General features: G+C 37.6%; 1 protein-coding gene across 7 annotated transcripts in view; it reads left to right on the top strand.

Annotated features, from left to right (window-relative positions):
- The window catches only part of ZMYM2 (zinc finger MYM-type containing 2), an 86132-nt gene that overhangs the window by 51175 nt on the left and 8544 nt on the right, over positions 1 to 26413 (top strand). For 5 of the 7 annotated variants that reach the window (XM_048294788.1, XM_048294790.1, XM_048294791.1 and 2 more), the window contains 10 exons: positions 8407 to 8579; positions 14588 to 14753; positions 15597 to 15631; positions 17414 to 17543; positions 17709 to 17827; positions 18679 to 18850; positions 20370 to 20477; positions 22434 to 22528; positions 23493 to 23661; positions 24574 to 24725. In XM_048294788.1, the coding sequence (XP_048150745.1) occupies positions 8407 to 8579; positions 14588 to 14753; positions 15597 to 15631; positions 17414 to 17543; positions 17709 to 17827; positions 18679 to 18850; positions 20370 to 20477; positions 22434 to 22528; positions 23493 to 23661; positions 24574 to 24725 (1319 nt within the window). The remainder of the gene's footprint in view (positions 1 to 8406; positions 8580 to 14587; positions 14754 to 15596; positions 15632 to 17413; positions 17544 to 17708; positions 17828 to 18678; positions 18851 to 20369; positions 20478 to 22433; positions 22529 to 23492; positions 23662 to 24573; positions 24726 to 26413) is intronic. The other 2 variants (XM_048294794.1, XM_048294789.1) reach the window with 1 other exon arrangement.

The raw sequence follows: 26413 nt of genomic DNA on the forward strand, positions 1-26413 counted from the left end.
GAGTATGCAAAATGTTACCATATAGACAAAGTTTATCAGCTTACTGTGATGATCTGAACCACTGAGTAATAGAGAGAGGATAGTCAAAAGCACCATTAAGTAGATTGTAACTTGAATAAATACAGTGCATACCTGCCAGCTGTAGGTGAGGTGTACTTTGTGATGCATATGACAAAGAGCTGTATGTGTTCCTGTTGCAAATAAACCAGTGACCTGGACAGAAATTCTGAAGGAACCCTAGACCATTTATTTTGAAGGAAAACCATCAGTTGTCATCAATGGCTGCAGAAATAGTGCAATCCAAGAATTAATAGTGCTTAGATCTGATGTGGGAAGGAGAGGGCCAGGACTTTTGGTGGACTGAGTGGAGGTCAACAAATAGAAGTTCCATCATCAGACATGATAGATTTTTCTTCCCCCTTTTCCAGGCACCTAAACATAACCAATCTGTCCTTAATTTCAAAGCCTTTTTCCAGATACATGTCCAACTGTTTGTGAAATAACAAAACCAGTACAAGTACCAAATGCTTGCTGGATATGGAGGCCATTCTGGTTTTAATATTGCAAAATGTTCAAGGAACCTCACCAACACAGATTATATTTTTGAGCATGCAATTATTCTTCATCAGAAGACAATGTAATCACAATTTGAGAAGGAATAGCCAAAGGTACTCAGTGAAAAAAATTGCTGGCATTTTTGGAAGAAATTGAACTCTCAAGCAAAAATGCAGGGAATTTTCAGGGGAGTGTTTAGAAAAGGCTCCTAGATAAAATCAGAAGTTAAATATGTGTTGAAATTTCTGCAAGTGTACTTACATGTTCATCTTCGTGCAAACTGAGGGGAAAGCATATATAAGATCAACCGCAAATATCTCTTGACTGCTTCCAGCTGCCCAGCTGGAGTACTGAAGATGTCGTCATTGCTCCCATTCTTTATACCTGAGGGGTTTTTTTCACACATGCATATACAGTATATATTTACACACAAACCCTGGAACTCACATTAAAGCCTCTTGGATCAGTATTTCTGTGCGGTTTTGTTCCAACTCTGTTTCTTTATATGTTTCTCTTGAGACACTTAAAAATATGTGCAGGGAGTAGCTGAAACCTCCATTACAGTAAGGTGTAATTAGAACTGACATAGATTTTGTGCTAAAGATGGTTATTAATTCTTTCATGGAGTATAGTATGTTTTTTCTGGTTTTGTCCAAAAATCAGATGCTATGTGGGGAATGAACAACCTGAATGGACTAGATGTAAGAGTTTAAACTTTTCCCCTGGTGCTGAGGCTTTGGAAATTGAACTGTCCTGGTGTTTTGCCTCTAGAATGCTACATTCCAAAATATCTGTATCTAAATTGAATAAGATACATATTATGTATGCTAAAGTAAGAAGTAGCTTGTGGATTTTTGTGTATGCATAGTTGCATGAGTGACAATTGAGGATAGGCTGTACAAGTTTTTAATCCTGAGGAAATCTTCAAGTTACTGGATTTGGGGGTTTTGGGGAGAGGAGTTTGTTTTGGTTTTGTTATTCCTTCTGAGAGTCTGGCAGAACAAATCAGTTTTTGGCAATCCAGCAATGAAACTATTTTATGATGAGTATCACCATAATTTTATTTTACTTGTAGACTTAGTTAATTCATCTTTCCAGTAGAACTAAGTGCTATGACTTAAACAACACAGGCTTAATAATTTTATAATGCAAATTTTAATAACACTGATTCATATCTGGTAGTCTGCTTCTAGGCAGGAGAAGGTCATTAAGCTGTGGAGTAACTCAGTTATCTGATGCTTGGGAATTCTTTTCAAATGGATAATACAGATAATAGACAGCTGTGAAACTAGCAACTGTACTATCACCTTGATAGCATGCTAATAACTTCTTGGGAATTACAGCTTCTGCAAATGAAACTCAGTGTAGACATTGAGTTTTCTCTGAAAACGTCTCTGATGTTTCATCTAAGTAGGGATAACCTCGTTATGGTTATTTTGGGGTGGGGTACATCGTGGCTCTTGGACTGTAAAGCCAATAAGTGGAAAAATAAACTTAGGAAATCGATTAATTGTACCTTCCTCTAGGAAAGGAGTGTATATTCAGTTAAAGCATTATAGATTTTAGGTTGGGACTTTTCCAACCACTATTGCACAGTGGATTGTTTGGTAAAGTATACTATGAAATTATTAGTTGATGAATTTTTAGATTTACATGAAAATATTACAGATACTGAGATAGCCTAAACGTGTGTGTTAAATTTTATACAGATGCTTACATATCAGTGTTTCACAATCAGTTAGGATACCACCTCATATTTATACCAATTCCTTTTGTTATTAGAAACAGCAAAAAAAAAAATTTAAAAACTGACATGTGATATGAAGTATTGTTAAGACTTAGTTATAGTTGCTGGGCTTCTCTGTTGGGTGGGCCAAGGAAGAGTTGGTGCACTGGCCCTGCCGTGCCGAGCTGCTGTCTCCCTCTAGACGAAGGGAGTTGCCATCAAGCCTGCATGAATCTCTTTGTTCCTGATGTTTGGTCTCATTATTTTTAAAGTGAGAGCTACAGAAACTGTTTAAACACAACTTTTTTAATAGTTTACATTAGCAACTATCTGTTTTAGAGACACCGATACTGCTTTTAAATCAAAATGTACAGAATTTGGCCTAGCATACAGAAATTTTTGAAGACAGTACAAAATCACTGTTTTACACACTCGTGGATTTGTGCTTCACAGAGTTGTTATGTCCCTTTCTACAGCTCTTGATAGAGGCCTACCATGTTGAAATAACTTGTTCTTTCTATGGTGCTGAGTTTGGTTTTGCTCATGACCACTTCTTTTGGCAGTGTCCCTCGAGATAAATTCTAACCTGAAATGTCAGTTTCCTTGTGGCTTTCATTTGAAGTTTTATTTGGTGCCGAGTTGGGATATCCTGGCAAAAGGAGACAAGTGAAAAGCAGAACATGTCTTAAATACTGCAAAATGCGTTATCTGTAAAAATGGTCTTTCACAATTGCAAGAGTCATATTGTTACTGCAGGAAGATATTCCTTTCTCACAAATTGGGTTAGTAGAAAAGTAGCAGTGAATGTTGGAGGGATTTAGAGGTGCCTGGGCTCTTCTGAGACACTATGACCTCCTTTGACTGCTATGGACAGAAGTTACAGTGGGACATCCCTGGCATCCCTTTGAGCCAGGGCAGTTTTCTTCAGCGAACTCTGATGGCACAGCACAGTTATTCAGGCCATGTAATCTGATTAAGTAGTCTGGTTTTAAATCTTGGAACTGCAGATGACTATTCCAAACAAATTTTGTTACTGAAAAAGCTAAAATAATCTTTTTTGCTTATAAAAATGAGTTAAGGCAAAAGGGACAGCATATTCAATTCTGAAAAGTCACTTGGGAAATATTTAACAGGCTCCCTTGCTACAGAAGCACCAAGTGAAGGCTCTTGACTATGCTGAAGGAAAGCATAGTTCTGCACCTCCTAGATAAATGCACATGGAAGAGCTGGACAGTTGGTTCTTGTAGTATTCTGCTTGTGGAGTAGTCTCATTGTAGATGTAGTTTCCAATTAGTGCTTTTTGGATGCATCTCTTCTGAAATTACTTGACAGTTTTAACTTGTTAACCTGGATGTTGACATTTCTGACAGTGTTCTTGTAGTTGAGAAATGGAAAGATAGAACTATGCTGTGGAAGAGATTTTGTGTATCTTCCTTCTGTCTGTAGAGGGAGAACATTGATAGTGTTCAGGCAACATCATTTAAATTTTCTGTACATGTATTGAGTCTTAAAATTTTTGTTTTTCTTTCTGGAGAGATAATTTGTAACAGGGTAAATATCAAATGAAATCCTGTGCATTGTTCAACACCAGTGGTCCTTGTTAGATTATCATTCTTCAGTGTTAATTCCACTGTTGTATCTTTTAAAGAGGTTTGAGATACTTTTTAAAGAAAAGACAGCACTGGCTGTTGCAGATAAGGGGTGATGCAATTTAACATGCTGGGATTATGAGCACAGAAAGAAAAAAGCTTATAAAGATGCTTCTTACTAACCTGAAAGAATAATCAACTTGAAAAGATTTAAGAATAAGCAAAACATGAGTAACTGGATTGGAGTAGGAAGAAGGAGAATGGAAGGAGATAGTAACCTAATATGAGGAAATACTAGGATAAACTGAGGTTGTATGAAAGTTGGATTGAATAATAATAAAAGGTTCTTAAAGTGAAGACAGGGAAGGAAGGGATGTACACAGCTTCTCTTTACACAGAGAGGGTCGGGTCTGCTTTAACAGTAATCCAAGCAGAACCCAGAATTAGGATACATTGCATCTGTTTTCCTAAAAATAATGATGTTTATTATGAATCCAGAGACAGTAGGTGATAGCAGTGTGGGTATGGAAGAGGTTTTGCATGCAAATCAGTACAGAGGGAGATACAGCAGAACGATCTGGGTGGAACATAGCTCCAGAAATCTTCTGAGATGTAGCTTCGATGCTACAGGCCTGTTGTTATTCTTCTCTAAAACAGGTAACAGTTGAAGTTACTACAAGATGAGAGAACAGCAAGTCTTGCATGGTCCTTGAAGGACAAAGGTAGATTAGTAAGGACAGCCTTTCAGAGGTAAAAAAACTAACTGCTTTTAGGATGGAACAGTTACTTTCTATAAAAGATACTATTCCCTGTGGTAAAAAGGGACTGGTGTTGAGGACTCAGGATTGTTTCTGCTTCAGCATTCCTTTTTACGCAGCTACGCAGTGTAGAAATGTTCTGAACTTCCTGTCATTCAGGTAGGTGGTGCTGGTAGAATAGGATCGTGTTCTTAGTAGCTTGCTTGCACTGGGTCTGCAGTCAGTCAAGTGAAGCAGGTTTTCTGCTGTGGACAACTCTGCAGGGCTGAACCTGGTAGTTTTTGGATCTTCCAAGAGAAAGGAAGTTCTCCTAACCTGGAGCTCCCCTGAGGTACAGGTTTTGAGGAACTGCCTGGGTGTTGTCTTGCCAGCAGTATTCTCTTGCATGTGTTTAGATTGTTGCCTTCTCTCTGCCATTTATGTGGGGAACCAAAATTCAGGGGTCTTAAGGGATAGGTTTTGTGTTGGGTTTTGCTTGGAAGCCAGAATTCTAATAGCATAATTAAGGATATGTTAAGATAGCAGATGCTCACCTACATGTTTTTTGTTTGCTTCAGATTTTGAGTTGGAGATACTTCTGAAAATGGTCCTTAGGGGTCTTTCTGAGACAGCCAACTTGTGGGATGATGTTAGAACTTTGAAAAAGACTGTAATTAAAGACTGGTGTAGCTTGAGCCAAATAAACTGTGCTTATACTTTTCTTGAAAGTAAGAGCTGTTTTCTCTCAGAGTTACTTTAAAGCAGTAGAGGTTTCCATCTGATCACACTGTAACTTGGGGGTCTGGTGCTGTATCAGAAATCTTGAGGGACTTAGGATTTTTCTCGGATCCTTTTGTTTGAAATGTTGGGACTGTCAGCTGTTTGTTTTAGGCAGTGCTTATACTCATGAACCCCAAGTCCCCAGGGGAGTTAGGTTGAACAAACCCTCAGGATCTTAGTGTTGATATTAGAAAGGTCAGACAACCAGTGCTTTTTGTATTACTCATCCAGAATGTGCTGTAAATCAAAGCTCACTTCATGGTCACATCTACAAAGCTAGCATGGGTGTTACTGTTAATGTTGATTCTGGATTTCTCTTGAGCAAAAGAAGACCAAGTTGTTTGAGCTTAGAATCTGTTTTGCCAAAGGCAAATAACTTTTTCCTTACAAAGAAAGTCTTACTCTTTTAGTCCAAACCCATAGCATTGTAATAAAAATGTGTATCTTGGATTGCAGACTACTAAGGACCTAAGAAAGGCATTTTGGTTGCTCTTTGTTTGAAGTCACAAGATCTTGAAGCTAAACTAAATTTTCCCTGGCCCTATAGATTAAGTTACCTATAACAAACACATAAAAGAGTTTCAGACAAATCTGTAGATTTTTGCTCATGATGTTGCAAAAGAAAGTCTTTGGACTTCTGCTTTAGCACTCTTCAGGGTTATAACAGTCTCCCGTCAACATCTGAAGTTTTATAAAAATGGATTTTTTTTATCTTCTGTAGAGGCCTCCTTCAGCAAGAAGCCCTGCAGTCAGTGATCTATAAAAAAACCCCCATCTTTTCCAAGCATTTAGGTCTTAAGGGCTGGAATTTTTGACTTTTTGTTTCCCCTTACTTAATGTTCACTGATCATTATTTTCCATGAGTTACAGAGATGTGGGAGATGTTTGACTGTAGTGTGGAAAATTTCTTACCTGATAACTTTTTTTAATAAAACAGCAGCAGCATCTTCAAGTTTACTTCCTGTAGTTCAGCAGCCAAGAAGAATGTAATTTTTGTCCATTCCTTTTTGTAAACTATTTAGCCAAGTGGACATAGGTTGCCTGGTTGGTAGTAGAGGAGTACTACTAGTCTATAGTCTTGAAAGGGTGATGCAGCGTTGGGTGGCTTTTCTGAGAGACAGCTGAAGAGGAGGATGCATTGTGGTACTAAGATATCTCTGGATTTTAAAGAAGTGGGAAGAATATGATGCTCCATGCAATAATGAGAGATACAGCCAGCAGAAAAAAATACTGGCGAGAAGTTTTGCTTTTAATTGGTACTTTTAACTAATAGCTTGCACACACTGTTATCTTTAGGATTATTTCCTTCAAAGCAATGTATTTAAAGTCCAAATCAGTTGCACTGTAAGGATAGTTGCTGGATATGCCAGTTTCCATCTGTGCTAGTAATTTTCTTTATTCTGTTGTTAGAGAACCAGATATAGAATTTAAAAGAAAAAACCCAAAGAACAAACAAAAAAACCACCCCAACAAAACCACTTTAAAACTGATTAGCTACAGTGTCTTATTTGTGCAATATTCTATAATTGTCTGTTTTGACATAACTAACAAATTGCTTGTTGCATTGCAAGGTAAAGTTCCTCAATAACCTTTTGTTTTTGGAAGATTCAGTCTGCTGCATCTTCCATTTGCATTCATGTGCCTTTAGTGATTTAAAAATAGTATCTCAGTTTCACACATATGAATTCTTCTCTAATAGACAACAGCAGAAGTCACATAATTGAAATTACTGAATATATTACAGTATTTTTATATTCTGTATGGCAGAGGAAGTACAGCATATATGTTCCATACTGACTTTCATAACTTATCAGAAGTACAGAAGTCTGCATCTGTTAGATTATATATATATGCCCCAGCAGAGAGGACACTTGGAAGACTTGAGTTTTGGTCTTGGGTGATACTGTGATATTTGGTAGATCATAAAAACAGGTGCAGTACCTTAGATTAAAGGTCTGTGTAAATGTTATCTTGTCCCTCCAGTGTTTGATACAGACAGTTATTTCATCTTCTCATTCCGTTCTCTCCTGTAAAATTAGGACAGTTACAGGGGTGTGTAGTATATGATCTAGGCCTCAGCTGAATAGGCGCTGGATTTGAGGTAGTTTAAATACAATATATTCTGAAATTGTCTATATAATAGCTACAATATTAGCCTTTTAATGCATTTAATATGTTAGAATGTCTTTTCTAAATTGCTTGAGGGACGATCAGATCATGGAAGAATACAGCTGTCATTATGGCAACCTTGAAATTATGACTGCATAGTAAATGAAAAAAAACAAAAAACCCCCCAAAAAACCCCACCCCAAAACAACCAAAAACCACACCAACACAAAACAACAGCCAACCAAAACCAAAATAATGAACACCTCCACCCCACCCCAATGCGAAAAAAAAAAGATAATTTACATACAAACTCTTCACAAATTTCATGTGTAATTTCCTGTCATTGCATAATTCTCACTACTGACCATTGCTTGCTTTATAGTTACATTTTTAAAGAAATGCCTCAGTTCTTAGGTCATCTTGTACATATTAGTGTTCTTAAATATTAATGAGTTAAGTGGTTTGTTGCGTTCATATAAATAAGGGTAGTCATAAAATTAAGTTGATACATGAAGATAGGTATTCTTTAGTAGATAGTGTTGTCTGGATCTCTAGCATTTTGAGAATGTGTAACTGAGCCATGTAACTCCAAGTCAATGCTTTTGCATGGGTCTGTATTAAAAGAAAATGATGTATTTTTTTCCTGACTGTTTATTCAGGGATTTGATAAACAAAGATTCAGCGTAGGGTTTTTGAAAAAGATGCAGGCATCACAGGAAACCATAGAATTGTGTAGGGAAGGTATTCGGGTAAAAATGTCTTGAAATGTAGTGTAACTGTGCAACCTGAATTTGTCTGAAGCCCCAATTGTTAGCTGTTGTTGTATTCATTTAATTTTCGATTTAACTCTTAACTGTGATATCTCTCTCTAAAAATTACTTTGTTCCTAATGTTTAAAATCTGTTTCCAGGCTGCAAGCTGCTATATAAACAAGACTTTGCAAGACGGTTAGGACTGAGATGTGTTACTTGTAATTACTGCTCACAGCTGTGCAAAAAGGGAGCAACTAAGGAACTTGATCGTGTAGTGAGAGATTTCTGCAGTGAAGAGTGCTGTAAAAAATTTCAGGACTGGTACTACAAGGCAAGTAACTCAGAATTTTTGACGAGAGCTCCACAATTAAAAAAACCGAAAATGCACATGTGAGGATATCTCAAGGACTGTGCAGCAAATATGGCTTACTTCAGCAAAGCATTTGCTATAGAATAAGCAAATGTATTAATTTCATCACTTGAGTTTCTGTAGATCTTAGAGTAGCATTTCTGTCATCTGATTTTATTAATTCGTTTGGCAAGGAAGTCTTGAGTTAGAGAAAAACAAGCAATTACTATGTATATTTGTTACTTTACAATTCCGATTTTTTCTCAGTTAATACCGCATTTTTCTTGTCAAAACTTCTTAAATGTGTATTCAGAATGTTGAAAACACTGTTAGTAGCATCTGGATACCTTGAGTTCACTGACGTTAGTGGAGTTTTTCTTGCTCCTGTTTTTGCCTCCTTTTTTGCCTCTTCCCTTCTCCCACAGTTTGAACTGCAGAGGCTTTGATTGTTCAGTATTTCCCAATGGAAATGCCAAAGGAAAAAGAAGGACCAAATGGATTTCTAATAAAAGTTTAAGTCAAACAGATGGCATCTATTTCTGGGTCTCTGGACGCTTAACTGCTTTGTGAAGCACAACCAGCAAAGACTTCACTATAAGAGGTTTTTTGTTTACATTTTTTGAAAGGAAAAGATGAAATTGGACTGGGTTTAACCTGCGATTAATGCCATGGATAAAATATTTGATCTCTGGTGTGAACGTCCTGGAAAGCTACACTGATAATTTCAAAACAAGAACTACACTGTGGATGCAATTGCAAAAAAAAGACAGTACAAAATTCATCACCACCAAAACTCTGCACACAGCCTGGAAGGCAGTAAAAAGCTTGAAATGTTAGAGGGCTAGATACAAGTCCTGTAATTCAAGATGATCTACCTACCATAAAAGAACTGAATATGAAGACAGATATTTTGGAATGTCTCGTTCCAGAAATGTTACAGCCAAACATTGTAAATTCTATATTTTGAATAATGTATGTAGGGTCCTGTTAGACATTCCTAAAAGAAAACTACTGAAGATCACAGTGTGTTTCTTTTGTCTCACATGAAAACAGGGTTACAAAGCTTGGCTGCAAAGTTCTTAACTAAAATACTAACTTCATACAATAATATTTTATCTGTCTATATGCCTTAAAACTTAAGAGTGTGGGACGAAATCTATCCCTGTGAAAAAAGTGCCTTCTGATAGAGAACTTAAAATCTTTGGTGTGCTTTAGAAATCTTTTGGTGATTCAGCAAAGAATGTAGTCTGGAGGTGTGCATAGCAAACTACTTTCATGTACCTAAGCTTCTGTGGAAGCTTGTACTGTGATTCAGCTTTGAGAACCACTTGAAAACTCAGACTTCAGATTATCCTGATTCATGGGATAAGATAATAACTGGCCCGTGAAGTCTCCTTAAATGCTGTTGGTACTGTGTTACAGGAAAATTAGATCTGATGTCATAAAAAGGCAATTTAAACAGATTTGCTGGAAACTATTGACTTTTGATACTTTTGATGATGCTGAAATGTTAGATATTTCTACTTTTTGAACCTTACACTTGCTAGTGGAACTAGTGTTCCTTTATGAAGAATTGTTGATTGTAATTTTTTTCAAGTGCTTCTTAAAGCTTTAATGTAATTGAGTTTTGTTTATAAAAGCTTGAGATTTATTACATGGGAAAGACATAGAATAGGTTTTGGGAAATTGTCTTTTGCTAAAATTCTCTTTTTTATTTCTTTACATCCTTGCTGGTTACTTCTCCCACTTTATAAAAGTCAGTCCAGATACCTTAGATTTGGTAGTGCATTGTTAGCTCATATTCTTACCTAGCCAAAATAGACAATGATCAAAACATAGGAAGACAAAATAGATAAGGACCATTCTCTGAATTTGTACTTCATTAGCTGTTTTGTCTGTTAGCTTCTTAAAAAAATAGTTACATATGTATGAGCTTTGTCTCATTTATGCAATGTTCAGTGTTACTTTGGAGTTTCAATGAATGTATACATTAAGAGAAATAAGTAGTAATAACCTAGCAATGTTTTAACATCATCATTGTGTTCATTAAACAAGTGTTTGTCTCCATCTTCTTTGTCTACTTTTTTTTATGGACACATCTTTCTCATGTAGTGTTATCTGAAAAACATTGTAACCTTTTAAAATAATCAAATATTATGGGAGCACTTCCCTGAATGCCAAAATTCGCTTCTCAGAAAGTCGAAAGAAGTTAGCAATGGTAGAAGCAACAACTTACCTAGAAGTATTGAAAGTTCATTAGACTTACTTAGATAAGAGTCCTTTAAATCTTAATATGAGGCAGTGGAATGTAAAAGAACAGTTTTAGTCCTGATCATCTGTTGGGCAACCGCTGCAGTTGGTGCCAAGTTCTGAGGAAATTTCTGCTCCAAGGGGTCCATGCACCTCTGAGACAAGAGGCAAGATTTTGGGTGTCTTGAGGTTAGCTCCCTGAGTTTTTAGTGCTCCTCCTGTAAACTTGCATGCAGCGGTTTGAATGTTAATCCAGAAAATGCCTGGGAAATGTCAGTATAAATCTTCTAGTAGCCTGATGTTTGATGAGAGTTTGAATCGTTTGACGTTATATTAGAGCACTGAAATTACCTTGAAAAAGAGTATACAGTTCTGAGAACAGCACAGAAATCTGTTTCTTTAAATATACATTGAGAAACATTGATGACAGTACTACAGCTGAAGTGCACCCAGGTCATTTGAGGCTACAGTGGAGAATTGATTAGACTTGGCATGTGCAGTGATGACTCTCTATTCAGTGGCGGTCAGGTGTCTTCAGCAAAGACTAAGGAGGAGGTGGGGAACTACAGTCTGAGGCAAAGAAAAATTATCGTGGCTGGTGAGCTCAGCAATAATTGCCAGAAGTGGTAAAATTTGAAAGTGCAGCCAGCATTAATCAAAATGGTAAAGACAGCAAGACAGCCTTGTGGAATTTCTCTTGGCGGAATTCAGCCGTTCTCTAGTTAGCCATCTCAGCCTCCAGTAAGTACTCTTTCCAGAACAGCTGGTCTCCTTTCTCTTATAATCACTCGCTTTCTGGGAACAACCTTTGTTTCCTATTTACTGTAGTTGAAACTGGAATAGACAGCTAAGATTGAGTCAAGTTAATAGCAATCTAAAGCCATTGGAAAACATAAGGAACAGGTGATGGAAGGATTAAAAATGTAAACAAAAGCCCCACATATGAAAATTTTGTTCTTTAACCCAAATTTGGGGCAAACATTAGTGATTTATACTAATTGCCGTGCCCATTTGAACATGTTGAAGTAATGGGAAAAGAAATGTACCAAAAAGTAGTGCTGAGTGGCAAAGGACTTCTGTGCAGTGCAAGCACAGCAAGCAGAGATGGGCTTTCTGGAACACAGAGACAAGCAGACTTGAAGGCAGATATTTTGTAGATTCAATTAACATTTAGTGCCAGTATCCCAGGAAGACAAATGAAAAGAGGAAGGAGGGTGGGAGGGAAGGAAAGGAAGGAAGGATCATGTCACAAAAATCATTAATTCATTTTCACTTTCAATAAATTTGATGGTCAGGGAAGTGGGTGAGTAAGAAGGTAGCAGGAAATTTCAGTGCATGGAAGGGTATATAACATTGACTCTAAGCATCATTATGGAAATAGTAGAATTAAAGTGTAGCAAATGTAGAGGTGAGAAGTGAAGCGTCACTATAGAAGAATCTCAGGCTTCCTGAGGAATAGTAATTTCCATGTGGAAGCAATCCAATTTTTTTTTTCACCTAAATAACTTAGTAGAAGCCCAGGAAAGACAATAATATACTTATTCAAGAGCCTAAATGTAAAAGCAAACCAGGGGAGGGAGAGAACAGTTGCAGGAATCAGAGAATCACAGAATAGTTGGGTTGGAAGGGATCTTAAAAGGCTGCCTAATCCCAACACCTCTGCAATGAGCAGGGACATCTTCAATGAGATCAGGTTCCTTGGAGTCCCATCCAACCTCACCTTAAAAGTTTCCCTATCTATAACCTCTCTGGGCAACATGTTCCAGTGTTTCACCCTCATTCTAAAAAAACTTCTTTCTTCTATCTAATCTATGTTGACCCTCCAATTTAAAACCATTTCTCCTTGTCCTATCACAACAGGCCCTGCTGTAGGAAGGCTGTAGTTGCTGGATTTGACAAGATTTGACCCCTTTTTCTTTCTTTGAAGGAGAGAAAAATGAGCAGAAAGTGGTGCTTTGATAGTCAAGCAGCGTGCAGCAGGTCAGAATAGATGGGCTTTTCTGTACGTGAGTCAGCTGTCGTTCTTAATCAGTGTTAGGTGGGTTTGAGATTTAAATTTAGATTGAATTATACTTCTTTTTTTCTACTGGTATTTCAGTCTTTTGGTGGCTTTGGAAGTTGCATTTGCCTTAAAGGTGTGAATTCACAGCTTTCCTGAACTGATTAAATCTAGACTATTTTGGCAACACTCTACATTTTATCTTCTTCCTTTCCAAGAATACAACTTACTTGCTCTTTTGTCCCACTGAGATGATCTGCAAAAGGAACTGTGGATCAGCATCAGTGGAAAGTCCAAGTGACAACTATAACAAAAATTGGGGATAAAGCGGTGCTGTAAGGTCTCTGACCTTGTGTGCCTTACAGGTACATAAGTGCTGCTGCTACCTGCACAGAAAAGAGGGAGGAGAATTACCTGCTCTTCCAGGGCCACCTGGTGCTTAGTGTGAGGTTATCTTGAAGCTGCAGCTTTAATTGCTCCCAATTTAAAGCTGGTTATACTGTTAGAGACAAGTCTCTCTATGTATCATCTTTAAATACTTGAAAATTACAACTGAGAGTTTCTTACACTGCCAGAGGATGGCACACTGTTCAAATACAGAGAAGGAACTAAACATTGAATTATTTTTAAAATTTGAACTAATTGGCCTGTTCATACTTTTCTGGAGTCACAAAAACTACAGTTGGACTTTGTTTTGTTTTTTGTTGTTTTTTAAGCCATCAGAGCCTTGTGCATAACTGCAATGTTGTGTATGGTTTTATGTATTAATGTTTTATGTTGCATATATTATAACTTCCCTCTTTCTCTCCTGGCTGTATTATTAGCTGGCTTACTTTGGATTCCTGAGCATCTTTAAAGCTTTCAATTTTTTAAGGTCTGCTTTAGGATGGAGGTTGCAAACAATACCGAGGCAAGCTGTAGTGCAAACCATTATTTGCTTACTTAAAGATGTGAAATTGAGGCTACTACTGTTCAGATAATAATTTACAGCATGGAAGATAAAATGCAGTAGAATCTATTTTGGAGAAAAACAATGTCTGTCTTAGTGATGCCTCATGAAAATAATATGCAAGCTGATGAAAGATATATTACTTAAACATTAGAGTTTCAAGTTACATGCTAACTAAATTTTGGGGAGTCCTCTTTTTTTGAGAGGAATTGATGTTTATAAGTCATAGAGAAACTTGGATGAACTAAAGAATTGGAATCTAAAATTGGTGCCAAACTACTAAAATAACAGAAACATAACAAATATTTACGATGATTGATACCTAGAGAAGTGATTCTTTTGGTGACTTTTTAAACTTTTTAGAACTTTTGATTTTTTTTTAAACAAAACCTGCCAGATTTTGGAAGGAGAAAAAACAACTTGTATTTACCCTCGGTTCAATAAAATCATTAAAGAGTCTGTCACTTTCTGCTCTTGTTTTGCAGAAGGCTTCAATCAAATTAATTAAAATTGATGCACAAAATTCTTTTTTTGATGACTGTTTAGAAATGAGGTGGTTGGTTTTTTTTTTTTACATAGTGACAAATTAATAGAACAAAGCAGATTTATTCTGGGTGCTAACCCCCAGCAAACAATTGGAGAAAAGGTAGCTTAACTATTGTACATGAGTGAGGCTTAACTGTGGAGTGGTACTTAATCCTCAGTACTCTTAAAAATGTAGCCTTTTAAAATGTAAAAATAATTTTTTCCCAAGGCCTGTTTAAAAATGTGCAACTCTTCCTTTGCATTAAGGCTGTACGGTGTGACTGTTGTAAGTCTCAAGGAGCCCTCAAAGAGAAGGTGCAGTGGCGCGGCGAGATGAAACATTTCTGCGATCAGCACTGCTTGCTCCGCTTCTACTGTCAGCAGAACGAACCCAATCTGGCCACCCAGAAAGGACCCGAGAACCTGCACTATGGTATGTGCTGCTTTAGGGCTGAGAAGTGTCAAAGCAGATGCTTCATTTAAAGGAAAAATTGAAAGCTGCATGGATTATTTATTTGTCATAATAAACTGCATTAGAGATTATCCTTTTCTGTGTTATCATCAGAGGCAGCATTGAGCTGTTCTGCGTTAAGTGTAATTTTAGTGCTGTATCATCATGGGAACAGAAGATGTTTTCCTCTTTCACTGTCCTCCAGTTTGTCATTACTTGCTCTGTGGAAACACTTCTCAAAATGCCTTTTGGTCACAGAGAACAGATAAATGGACTAGGAATTTAAAAAAATAAATACATTAAAGGGAATTAAAGGAAATAAGTGAAATGGAAATGGAATGAGAATAGAATGAAAGTATCTAGATAAGAGGAATACATTGCTTTTTTTTCCTTTCTGTTGGCAATAGGTACTGTGTAAATTTGCTGATGGGCACTGAATACGTGTTTGTGTGGTTTAAATGGCACGTCAGGCAAAGTTCAAATAAACCAGCTTTTAAATTAATGCAATTATGGCAACTCAGCTTCTTTGTATAGCCTTTTTATACCTGAACATTTTGGTGTTTACTTTTCTGAAAGAGGCTGTATTCACATCTGGCTAGAGCATTGATTTAGCATTTGCCTTTGTGTAAGGCTCAATACCGGAGTAGGAAGATGTCCATGAAGGAAAAGTTTTGTGTGCACTTCTCACCTGCAGTATGATACTAATGAGTTCTCTTGATTTAATCTTACATTGGTGACAGGTGTTATCTTGAGTTGCTTACTGAAATTTGCTTTGATTTTGAAAAAGGGAAAAAAAATTCTAAAAGTGTTTCCTTGTACTTTTAGATCAGGGCTGTCAAACCCCCCGGACAAAAATAACAGTAAGTACATATATTTAACACACTCACATATCTAGCTCTATCTCTCTCTCTCTTTCTCTATGTATATACCAAACATAATTAGATGTACTTAGAATGTGACATCCCATTGAATTAGAGGGATGCCATTAAAAACCAAAAATTACTGTCTTTGAATGATCCTAAGCTAAATTTATGAAGCTGTTTAGTCTTTTTCACATGTAGTTGAAATAAAAATTCAAATATTCATACTTATTTTTCAGTGTCTTCTGGGAAACTAAATCATCAGCCATGTGTTCTACATCTGCTGTGCATATAAATGTTGCTTAAAAGTTAATCAGCAAAACATGTGTCTTATTCACGTTTCAACCTACTACATGTTTAGTCTGATTAGGTGTATTTATTGAGTATAGAAAGGGAAGAGAATTTCACTGTCCAGTTGGAATATTAAGGTGGTAGCTCAGGTTTAAAAAGCTGAAAATAAGTCTTGAGGTCTTAAATTTTATCCTTCCCAAGAGTAGAATTCTCTAGGTGCTCAAGGTCTGATTGACTTTGCTGTAGAGTAGGGAAGCATAACCTTTTGCAGGATTGCTGTCTGGAAGGGTGAGGATCATCAGTGGAGCCTTCATTCTGAGTTTCAGTTTTTCTCAGCATGTCAAAAATACCACTATTAATATTGTTTCCAGTTAGCTTAGTGTATTTTGATTCAAACTTAGTTTTGATTTGATTTGTTTGTTGCATGGAAGGTCTCAGAGACTTGCCTTTTAAATGCAAATAGGCATTAAATATAAATCTTAGATTTAAGTGGAAATTTTTTGGTGACAATATAAATGTATTTATGAAAAACACAGAAAATAAAATTTGGTAGGTAACTAGAAACATCAGACAAGCTAAGCTGTCATGTTAAAAACTTTTAGTATTTTGTGTTTCATGATGTTAATTCAATCCATAAATTTTTAAAGATTGTGTCAAAGCTATGTGTGATAAGGTATTCTTTAATATATTTTAGAGAGTGTACACCTGGTAGAGCATATTGGTGTTCTTGGGACTGGGCTTTCTTTCTGTATCTCAAAGGACATACGGGGCTAGTCTTCCTACATATGACCAAATAAAACCAAGAGTTTGTTTCTCAAAAACGGTTCTAAAAGAGTTACTAGGGTACAAAAACCATGTCTGGAGCAAGAGGGTTTTTTACTTCTTGACTGTAAGGACTCAGTTTGAACATTATGGGGTGTTCCCAGGTATTCGTTGTCACTGTTGTAGAGACAGCAGGGGGAGCTCGAAGTTCATACTTTAGGTACAAATTAAGTGTTTAGAGAATTTTTATTCAGAAATATGTTAAAAAAAAAAGTGATCTTTCAACTATGGCATAATTCAAGAAGGTTAGGTCTTGAGCCTAAAGTTTGTTAATGCTGCTCATAACGAACTCTTTTTACAGCTAAAATTACTTTGTGTATTACAAAATTGCTTAAGTGGCACTTTCACTTAAACAAGAATGTACATTTAGAGTACCTTCAATTAAAAAAAAAAAAAAAGAGAGAGAGGAAAAAGAAGGAAAAGAGCCAGAAGTGCTAGCCCCGAGTAAAGTACAACTCCTGTTATGATCCTGGCAGTGGCAGCTCAATACTAGGAATGTGGAATAGCTTGCAATTACAGAATAGTAGTTGGTGCTGTTGTGTTGTGCTTCTGTGAGCTTCCTCTTCAGTATCTCATTTATGGAAAGTATCAGCTGATACATTAAGTCAAGAACTTTGTGTTGGAATCAGTGTGGTGCAGCATCACCTTCTCTTATTTGCTTGTCTGCAGGGCTCAGCTCCACCACCTTCTCCAACACCTAACAGAGAAATGAAGAACAAGGCAGTTCTTTGCAAGCCTTTGACAATGACGAAAGCCACATACTGTAAACCTCATATGCAGACAAAATCTTGTCAGACAGGTAACTCCTGAACTGTGCTAGAACTAATTTCTTCATTGCAGCTTTTTCTTAACTGTTACTGTCTTTTAACATATTTCAAATATTCTGATTTTCTTTTTCACTAAATGACAGGTGTAAAACATATTTAAATACCTGGCAGTATTGCCTTTTTCCTTTTTCTTTTAGTAGAAGATGAGTGGAAAAAAGAGTATGTCCCAGTGCCTATTCCTGTACCAGTCTACATTCCGGTGCCTATGAACATGTATAGTCAAAATGTTCCTGTTCCTACCACAGTTCCAGTTCCTGTAAGTGAGACTTCATTTTAAAATTGGCATCCCTTCACATGCATGTGTGGGACCACCTTGTGTTGCTGGCTGTTCTCCTTCTGGTCCCTCTAAAGGATTACAGGATGCTGCAGTGCTAATTACTGAAAAAGTATTAGAATCTGACAGTGTCACTTAATTCCCTGATTGTTCCTTAGGACCTGTCTGCCTGCTTCCAGTGTGAAAATCTTGTGCTGCTGAACTTTCTAGGAACAGTTCTGAGTGATACTTCTGTGTTTGCTGAAAATGCTAAATAAGCCTTTAACAGCAAGATTTGTTCTGGTAATAAGGAGCTGAAAAGTTTGTGTTGGGGAAGGATGGCAGAGTGGGATAAACAGTAGGAAAAAGGCAAAGGAAAAAATCCCAAAACCTGAACCTTGTGGCAGCAAAAGAAAATAACCCTTAAGTTTAATTTGTTATCACTTACGTACTTAAGTTTGTCCAAATGGTGAAAAAACCCCCTGATTTCCTAAAATTCCGTGTTTCACAAATAAGCTACTAAAACAAGATGCTGATTTGTCCAAACTGTTAGTCTGAGGCTATAATCAGACAGGTTGGAAGTTTCCTTACACCATTCTTTCTTTGACCAGCTATATTTTGTCTTTTTTTTCCCCCTGTGTCCTTTCCTGCTTTCCCTTCTGTTCTTAGCTCCTTCATATTGAGTTTTTAACCTGTCAGCATTTTTTGTTAGCTCACACTGGAGTGATTTGTTTCTAATCTGTATCAACTCTGTCTTTCAGACGTGGAGTATAGATCTTTTTTTGTTTGTTTGTTGGTTGGTTTGTTGTGGCATTTTTTCTTTTCTAATTATCTCTGCCTCCCTGTCTGCACAGGTGCCAGTTCCAGTTTTTTTGCCCACTACTCTGGATAGCACTGGGAAAATCCTTGCAGCAATAGAAGAGCTGAGGGGAAAAGTGCCCTCAGATCCTCTGGAAGCTGAACTACTGAACTTGTCAGGGGTGGTACCTGAACATGCTGGAAAAGCTGACACTTCCGATGTGGCCAGTGAGTTTCCTGATGAGTTTTTTGACTATTTGGAGTGCTGGGGGACATGTGTGAAATGGAGGATTGGGTTTGTTTTTTAATTCTAGGGAAAGTTCTAGTACAACAGTGCTGTCATTGAGGTCTTATATTAAGTTGCATTGTGCTTTATAACCTCAGATGGCAATTAAGTACCTCACAGCCACTTGCTTAATCCTCTCACACCTGGTGGAGAAGAGACTTGGGAAAAAAAGTAAACCTTGTGAGTCAAGACCAGTTTAATAATTGAAACAAAATAAAATATAATACTACTAATACTAGTAAATACAAGTAAAAGAGGGGAGGGAGAGGAATAAAGCACAAGAAAACTAAGTGATGCACCATATAGGTGCTCACCACCCACTGACCCTTGCCCAGCCTGTTCCTGAGCAGCAATTGCTGGTTCCCAGCCAGCTTCCCCCAGTTTATATATAAACTGAGCATGGCATTGTGTGGTGTGGGATACCCCTTTGGACACTTCAGCTCAACTCTTCTGGACATGCTCCCGCTCAGCTTCTTGTGCACCTGCTCTCTGGCAAAGTGTGGCAAACTGAAAAGCCTATGATTTAGAGTAAGCACTAGTGAGCATAGCCAACACATTATTCTCGTAATAATTTATATCTGAAGATCAAAAAGTCCCACATACTTTGTAGTTATAGTTTCTCAGTGCCCATGTCTCTTTGCTCTTCTTCCCTGGCTCTGCCTGCCCAAATCTTCAAGTCTCTTCTGTATCTTTCCAGGAAAATTTGCCTTCACTCAGGTGTAATTTGGAAGGTATTTTCCAAGCTCTTTCAACAGATTTCTGCAAGGTTGTTGACAAATTACATGAATTTACACTTTGTGCCTGGTATACAGGAGGCCAGTGGAGCTGCAGTCCCAGGAGGCTTACTGTATTCCAATCTATTGCCATTCTCCTACTAAAACTGCACATTTCTGCTAGCACTGCAAGGTTGTCATTTTCAGTTCCTTGCTCTCTTTTGTGAAGTACAGCTAGCTAAAGGAGCAGATGTATGGGATCAGAGCTTGCTCGCTTGCAGAAGACTGAATGTGGAGAAATCAGTGTTTGCCAGAAGTTGGAGAGAGGTCAAGCTTTGTTTCTCCCTGCCTGCATGCCTTATTTGAGAAACAGATCCTACAAAAGCAGACTTGAAAGTCTGTTCTGTTGTGACAGGATCAGGTAGGAAAATAGATAGTCAGGTTTGTCAAGCTTTTTTGAGTTTTGGGATTGGTTGATATGATCCAGCTTCACCAGTATTTGATTTTCTATATATGTGCTTTGCTGACTCACCTTAATGGAGAGTAACGATGGGCTAGTAAGTATCTTTTATGTTTGAAGGAAATCAGATGGGAGAAGTAAATCTGAGATCCCAAGAACAAGAAAATGTAGTGAGCAGAACAATCAGTTTTATAACAACTCAGCTTATAAAGTTATAAGTCTGCACCATTTGGCTAACTCATGTGTTGGTTATAATAATGAGGTTTTTTCCTTTTTATTTTTAAACAGGTGGGATAGTTGAGTCAAATCTACTAAACTCAGAAACAGAGTCACGGACAAGCTTGCCTGATGTTCCATATGAGCCAGACCTTGATATTGAAATAGACTTTCCAAGAGGTAATTCTTCTGTGATGTTAGTAAATACTATGACTCTGTGAATAGCCATTGAACCTTGTTTAATCATCCTTTCAGAGGAGCTTTACTTGATTGCAGGATCCACTTGACTGACTGTTAGGTAAAACTTTGCCATGCCTTTGTAAGATGGGGGACTTCTGAATTAGTTCTTCCATCTTTCTAAATACAGTATTTGAAACACTTCAAAGAAAAGGAGAAGTTAACCTTTCACAAAGAACTTGACTGCATCATTTGGGTTGAACATGGATTTAGGAAAGTTATTTTGAAGGCTCAAGGACTTGGATAGCATATGAAGAATGAATGCATTCTTCAATCACCAGGTATTTTCATGGTTTAGAGAACAAATTACTAAAGGGTCAATTTCCCACTCAAGTTTGTTAGAAAATTGCAAGTTGGCATGCTGCACACCACTTGTGTTTTACCTTTTAATATCTTGTTAATGTCCCTATCTGCATTTGAAACAGTAGCATAATTTGAATTAGGAAAAAAATCACAACTTTGAGACCTTTCTTGAAAGAAACTCTTGATGCTATATAGTACAATTTCTACCACTCTACAGAATGCAGGGAACAGTGTCTGTTTCCTTACACCATACCCTAGTCAATCCAAGATCCAAGAAAGCTTCTGGCTGTAGTTACTGCCCCTCTTGACATAGCTTCTCTCGGACACACGACTCTCTTACCTCGCCTGGGTAGGTTCTGTAGGAGCTGACAGGCTCCTTTTGTGCTGTGTTGTAGATAGCTGCAGTAGATGCCCAGAGTGGGTTTCTCAGTTTGCTTTATGCCTAATTTAAAGAGAAAGCCTGCAGGTTAGTCTGACCTTAGTCTTGGGAAGTTTACTAGTCAGATGCATACTAGGTTTTTAACCCACTTTATAAATGAGGCTGGGTACATGAGGAAGAAAAACCATAGAAGAAAAGAAATAAGCAAGTTGGAGTAGTAAGTAGCAGCAGTCTGTAAGAAAGAAGCATTGATTACACTGAAGTGCTTCTGAGATAAGATTCTTTGTGGTATCAGGAGAAGTGCTGCTTTTGAGTCTGGGGCAGAGTTCTGAAATCTCTGTGTGTAAGTGCTATTTCATCTGCACCAGTTGGAAAGCTATCCTGAGAAATAAGGTGGTGAAATCAGATTATCAGAAGAACATTCAATTTTGAGTGAAAACATTGTTTGATGGCTAAACAAGGGTTGAACCATCTTCAATAAAGTAAACAAAAGTGGGACTTGAAACATTAAATCCATTCATATGTTGTCTCATTCCTCAGCGTTGCCTGAAATAGAGTCCTCAATCCTACCCCTGAAATGTTAAAAAAAGAATATTTGGACGTACTGCCATACATCTGCTTACCAAACTTAACTGTAATATCCATCGTGAGCTAGACCTCTACCACTTGTATAAATATAGACTAAAACCAGTTTCTTTGAAGGAGCTTGCCTTCTGATTCTTAATGTTTTAAACCAAGGGTAATGTGCTACATGAAATAACAAAACATGAGTAGAAATAATCTAAATACATGAACAGAACTGCATGTACTAAGTTAACGTGTATTTTGTCCAGTCATAGCTGCTCGTTCTCACTGTACCTTAAAATTCTTGATACCAAAGACAGCCTGGGCAGAAAACATTATGTAAGAGTCGACAGTAAGAGATGCTGCCGTAGCTACTTAAGATAATAGTTGAAATGTTGAGTGTTGTGTCCTCTAACACTTACTTAGAAATAAACTATTTGACAGCTTTGTCTTACAGTTTGGCAGCTTTGTCTTACTTTGAATATAAGAATCGGTTTGTTTCCTCGTACCAAAATCCAGTCTTTAGTTGTGTTTATATGTGTGCCTTTGTGGATGCCTTATGTTAAGGCACACCGATATAGTTAATTTGTTTTTATCATAGCAGTGTTATTTAAAAGACATTTAGAAATAAGTTTCTGTTAATGTATTTTCAGCAACTGAGGAGCTTGATACAGAAAATGAGTTTTTGTTACCTCCTGTTTTTGGTGAAGAATATGAGGAACAGCCAAGGCCTCGGTCCAAAAAGAAGGTAATTTTTTCATGCTATTAAAAAATATCAAGAATAACACAAAATTTATGTAGGAAAAATATTTGTGGATTTTTTTTAGTTCTCCTACTGATTTACAGCGTGTTACTGTCTACTCATACCTGATATCCTATCTTTATGACATAAAACGATACATTTCAAATAATAAAATTATTTCAGTGGTTTGTCTGTTGCAGATAACTGTTGGATTTGATAGGAGTGTGATTTGTAAATTATGATCCTATTTTTGCTTCACAGTGACAGAATTGTTGATGGAATGTGGCACTGCGTATATACCTACTGTACTCTTAGCAATGCTTTTCTACCTTCTACTTTGAACAAAGATGTCTTGGTTTAATTTGATAGTAAGATGGAAAAACATTACCATGGTTTATAATGGGAGCCATAGCATTTCCTTTATAAAAGAGTTTAAAAAATTTATTTGCTTGTATTTTTCCCAGATTTTATTTTTAGTCAGTCTTAGTTTAGACATTGCATAGCAATTAGCCACAGTCTTTTATTTAGAAGGACACTACCAAGAAATAGTTTCCTATGCCTGGCACAAAGCTGAAGTGGTTTTGTTCCAATAACTGAGCAGATACTGCAGCTTTAAAAAAACCAGTCAGCTTCTAGTAAAGCTTTCTAATAATAAATGTGTCCTTCTAGTATCAAATCTGGAGTCTAAGCTTTCACTATTATCCACTGGACATTATCCACATATCCACTGCTGGGCCTGCTTTAATCTGGGACCAGTGCTGGCCCTCCCACTGGTGGGTTCTTTTGAGCCTACGAGTGGAGCCTGTGACACAGACTTGTAGCATCTTTTGTTCCCTGCACATTAACACGATGAAATTGTGTGAATGCCCTGAGGTTCAGTGTGCCCTTTGGCCTGCAGCTGGCTGTGCTAGGTTCTGTGTCCCTGCTGGTGGGGCTGCTGGCAGCGTTAACCTCTGTGTTCCGACGGCAGGGCGTGAAGAGGAAGGCCGTGTCGGAGTACCAGTCGCACGATGACAGCTCTGAAAACTCCGAGTGCAGCTTTCCCTTCAAATACGCCTACGGGGTAAATGCATGGAAGCACTGGGTAAAGTCTCGGTATTTAGATGAAGAGCTTCCGGAATTAGAGGAACTGAAATCACGTAAGTATTTCCATAAGTCTCACATCCAGATTCCTGCGTGCAAGGGAAAATTGCCGTACGTGTGTGATTCTCAGCTGGAATTTTTGATAGAATTTTTCTCATGTCCCTAATGTTCCCACCATGACTGATATTATTTTACCACAGAGTTGACAAAGTCTTTTTTTTCTAGTTTTCCCTATTTGGTTCAAAATGCTGGGTCTCACACTTCTCATGAAAGCTAGGACAGCACCTTCTTGGCTATTCTGATTTTCTGTGATCATTCTGATTTTTTTGTTTGCATCCTGTTTTTCCTCATATTCTAACTTAACCTCAGAGTTCACACCATTTCTGGGCTTCTAAATGGCAAGGGAGGGACATCCTCCTACTCTTTATCCTGTAAGGAGATCTTCATCTGAGACTGGCATTACCTGGCTGTGGAGCTCTGGCACAAGGTGGCCTTCGATGCCCTGGAGCCGTGCTGCTCTGTCTGCAGCTCTCCTCTCTGTATACATTTGTACTGTGAGGGAAAAGGGGAATTGCTGCTACTCCTGCTGTTCTTCAGCTGCCACACGCATCTCAGCACCCTTGTGTTATGCTCTTGGATCTTTGGAAACTGCTGTTTCCCCTGAAGGTGCCCCTCTGCACCACTGGCTTCACTTCAGCATCTTGGGCTGCTTCTGTGTCATACTGAGCTGTGCATGACAGTACATTTGCTAGCAGGTGTTAACTGCATTTGGTTAACAAGAATTTACTGTGGGAGCCTTGATTGTTTTAATACAGACCTAACATTTTAACTGCTTAGTACATTTTAGTCTCATGCATTGGTTAATGGAGAGGACATCAAGCCAGTTTTCCAGTCAAAAAATACCCCATCCCACCTTCACTGTGTGACAATTCTGTTGTATAATGTAGCATTTCTTCTCTATTTTACAGTAAAGTCTGTGAAATTAAAGGAAGATCTATTATCACATACTTCAGCTGAGTTAAACTATGGGTTGACACATTTTGTCAATGAAATTCGAAGGCCTAATGGAGAGAACTATGCACCTGACAGCATCTATTATCTGTGTCTTGGAATTCAGGAGGTTAGTAGAGGCTGTAGAGATGGGAAATGGAGCTGCTGATTTGACTGTAACCCACTTCAGTAGAAGAGTAGAGATAACATGGATTTGCTGGCTAGGAGCTACTCTTAATATATGGCTGTGATCAGGCTGCTGTGTAATCACATTGTAGAAAGCTGTCTGTGTAGGAAATGAGTTTGCAGACCCATCCTGGAAACTCAAACACAAATTGGTACATTGTAATTATTTTAAGCTTCTTGCTGGGTTAAAGCAAGTAATTAACCTAGTCAAAAATTACATAGTCTTTTCAAATGCTGTGCTTCATTTTGTTTGCTAAAGATGTCCAATGTAAAAACAGAATGAAACAAGGCATGCTCTCTAAGCATTTTACTAATTCAGTTACTTAGCATATAGAGGAAACAACCTAAATTAAGTGTCTTTTGGGGAGGGTCTAATTTACTGAGTATTGCAGACTGTGGACAGGCAGGATAGAGTGCAGGAAACTCTGCTATGTTGACTGTCTCACACAGAACAAGGTAGGAAGGAGTCAGGTTAGATGTATGTGAAGGCAGTAACCTATCACTAGATAATAAGAGAATCTGTTTCACAGCTTGTCTTTTAAACAGGGAGGGCTGTCTTAATTTTTGCTACGTAAGGCAAAACATAGATAAAATAAGCAGTGTTCAGAGCTGAGAGCACAGAAAAATTCATTCACGTTAAAAGGCAATAAAAGATGTGTATGATGTGGAAAGCAAGCTGCTCACAGGGTTTGCAATCCTACTTAAACTGTTCCATACTTGAGGCAGAGGACTTGAATCAAGTAACAAATTTTTTAATTGAAATATTTTAAAAATAAATAGTGAAATAGTAATTTTCCTGTGTTGCAAGTGTGCAAAATTAGAGTTAGTTGCTACCTTTGCCTTATGGTTGAAATTTGAGAAGCAAACCTTGATTTTAGTCAATGGCTTTTTAGTCAATATTGCTACAAGGCGTTTCAAATTCAGCTAGCTTTCTGCTTCTGCACTTGCATGATACACTGTCTCTCTGTACCTTTCTGTTGAATTGAAAACACTCGTGTTAAGCAGATAAACAATACACAGAGTGAAGTATGTGTTTATAAAATGAAACTCAGATAACATTTTTTTTGTCTTTCTCTTTGTACCTTTGACGTTGTCTATTTTGTCAGTCATGAAAGCTAGTTATGTATAAAACGTCTTTTTTTCAGCTCTTCAGAACCATAATTTGTGTGGTAAACACAATTATCATGAGCCCTAATACACATACACAATGCTGGAACATTAGTGGAGCAACATGTGGTCATTTTACTGTGATTTTACTGCTTATACTTAGTGTCTAGTATTTAACTCAGGCGATGTTAACAGCCCTGATTTGTTGGCCAAATTGTGCCACTGCTGGTGAGACTGGTAGGAAGATGTGCCCTGTTCTGATGAGTTTGCATTTCACAAAGGCAGACAGCAAGTGAGGGACAGAAACATGAGCTGTGAAGGGCTGCAGCCATCATCTGTGTGCTAATGGTGAATATTTGGGGGTGTGTTACTACCCCTCTGAAGAAACATGCTTAAGCAAGCTAGTGGTACACTAAATGCAATGTAGTTGTCACAATGAACAAAAAAACTCCATTGCCTTCCAGAATTTGCTTTGTCCTTTCCATCTGACAACCCCGATGTGGGTACCCTGAAAGAGAATAAATT

Source organism: Corvus hawaiiensis, chromosome 2 (genome assembly GCF_020740725.1).
Source record: "Corvus hawaiiensis isolate bCorHaw1 chromosome 2, bCorHaw1.pri.cur, whole genome shotgun sequence".
NCBI lineage: Eukaryota > Metazoa > Chordata > Aves > Passeriformes > Corvidae > Corvus > Corvus hawaiiensis.